Consider the following 2,596-nt stretch of genomic DNA (forward strand, 5'->3'; position numbering starts at 1 on the left):
TTGAAGTCATAATGACTCCTCAGACCACACCAACACCTTAACTATTTTGCATGGACCCACTGAAGTTACCAAAATACCATTTTCAGCTCATTATAAATATGTAGATTGTCTTCTGCATAAAGGTAGGATATTTTCTACGACAAAAAATGCTAAAAAATTACTTCTTTTATGTATTTTCTCCCTTAAAATCATCACTAATTTGATCGCTGAAGAAGCCACTAGAGAACCCAACTCCGACCTTCTAACATTCTGCATTTGTGAAGGAATCTTCTTCTGCTCAAAGTGGTCAGCCATCAAAGAGGATTAAGGCACCTGAAGCTCTCCCAAATCCACTAAAATTCACATATTTAGGTTTCCGACATATTTCAATTGTAATGCAAGCGGAAGTAAGAAACCTCAGAATCTACCAAGGGGTTGTCCTTTGAATCCACAGTGAGCGATCTTTAAATCCATGAAGAGAATATAATAAAGAGAAAATTATCGATGAAAATAACAAAACTGTCCTTAAAAGGTCTCTATGATTTGGGGAAATAAATTGGTCAAATTTAGAATCAAATCAGATTTATTTTTTAACCAAAACAAACTCTTAAAATATTACGTAAAATAGTAAAAAACTAAGAAAAACTCTGATACCTCTCAATCCAGAGGGAATTTCGTGAAACAGGTGGTGGAAACCAAACAATAGTTAGTTTAGTTGACTCCTTCTCGAAAAAATAAAGCGATTTTCATATATAATTCGTTCAATTCCGAGTACGGTTTGGGAGATAATACTCTTTCTTTGATGCAAGTCATTTTCCTTTGTCGGGTTCGTGTTTGGGCTTCTGACAGTCCAGTTTAGCTATAAATATATCTGCAATGTGTTCTACATCAAATTGTATAGTTAACATACCAAAGACAAAGAAAACCTACTACATCTCTACAAGAACAAGGATTGCAGGAAGCATGTTCTACATAAAAGTCAACTTTGTATAAGAAGAGAAAATATATTCTTTCTACTCAATGGTCAATAGTACCTTGGCTAGAGAAGCGTGCAACTACATTGCAGAAAGTAAGCCTATTTTTCACAAAGAAGGCGTCTTTGTTCCATAAACCTTTTCAATTTAGTAGTTAAAGAAACCATACGAGAGAAAAGAAAAATGCCAAAATGACAAAAAATGGGACAAATAATGGGATAGGTGAGGTGTCAACCTTACATTGCATAATGAACTGGCCATGACCAGCATAATGAATGCTGGCCATGGCCAGCTCATTATGCAAGGTGAGGTTAACACCTCGCCTGTCCCCCTATCTGTCTCATTTTTTGGGTCCCTGTAGCAACATCCGAGAGAAAAACATATCTGTATGTCTTATATCTTTTATTATATTTACTAGCTAATTCTTGACGTTTCACATTTTCCTCTTCTGTCAAATGGCTTATAATAGATACATTGTCGGATTAACCTTTATTTTATAATTTTCTTCTAATTATTCACATATAGAAATCTTGATTTTTGCTTATCTACAACTAGTGTGAACACCGTGCAAAGCACAGTATACGACACATCATTTTTTTTCCCCTGCTACAGTAATCCCGGTTTTAAATGCTACTGTAGTATTTTTTTTTAAAATACTACAACATCCCGTCTCTGCAACAATTTTTTCAAAAAGGTTGTAGTATTCCGTACGCTACAGTAATATTTTTCAAAAAAAACTATAGTATCTCGTTTCCTGTTTGTTACTATAGTAATGCTAAAGTAAATATTACCGTAGCATAAATAGTAAATCTTAGGTTATCTATTTGCATAGAGGAATTGATTTCAATCAAACATGGAAAATCCCGTGTAGAAAGGCAATCTATACAGAAGGCCTTCCGTTTAGGTCTAGGAAGACGGATGGCAAAATTTTCGTTTCCCCACCGCTCAAAATATTTCCGTCTTATTTTCCCCTCATCTTTCAAACTAGGTGTGTGCAACGGTCGGTTCGGTTCGGTTTTTACCAAAATTTAAACAACCGAACCGAACCGCCTATAATTCAAAACCGAACCGAACTGTTGCAAGTCGGTTCGGTACGGTTCGGTTCGGTTTGTTCGGTTCTAACTTCTCGGTTCGGTACGGTTCGGTTCGGTTTGTTCGGTTCTAACTTCATCAAACTTCTTATCAAACAACAAACAGTGTTAAAGAAAAAAAAAGATATCAACAAAATAGGAGATTATGAAGCATTAAACACTGATATAATGATATTGATTTCAACCTATAATAATTCAGAAAATGTGTTTAGGGTTTGAGTCTTTGACTCTTTGGGGACGGGTCGGGTAGGGTTTGAGATAAGAATTGGGTAGTATTGTACTATATTCGGTCGGTTCGGATCGGTTCGGGTCGGTTCAGGTTAAAAAGTTTTCAAAACGACCCGAACCGCCCTACTCATAAAACCGATTTTTCTAAACCGGTTCGGGACGGTTCGGTCGGTTTTTTCGGTTTGAGCGAACCATGCTCAGCCCTATTTCAAACCCTTCAATTTTCCAATCCTTGGCCGTCCTCCAGTCCCTCCTTCGCCAAACTCTAGCTTCTCTCTCTCCTCTCACCAACTCCCCCCAAAAACCCTAGCTTCTCTCCTCGAC

The 2,596-nt window shown here is 37.0% G+C and overlaps 1 protein-coding gene across 1 annotated transcript in view; it reads left to right on the top strand.

Moving 5' to 3' along the window:
* The window catches only part of LOC109834544, a 3,411-nt gene continuing 2,052 nt past the window's right edge, over positions 1,238-2,596 (top strand). Inside the window, exon 1 of the mRNA XM_020402583.1 lies at positions 1,238-1,258. Coding sequence (XP_020258172.1) covers positions 1,238-1,258 — 21 coding nt within the window. The remainder of the gene's footprint in view (positions 1,259-2,596) is intronic.

This window comes from Asparagus officinalis, chromosome 3, assembly GCF_001876935.1.
Source record: "Asparagus officinalis chromosome 3, Aspof.V1, whole genome shotgun sequence".
NCBI classification, from domain to species: domain Eukaryota; kingdom Viridiplantae; phylum Streptophyta; class Magnoliopsida; order Asparagales; family Asparagaceae; genus Asparagus; species Asparagus officinalis.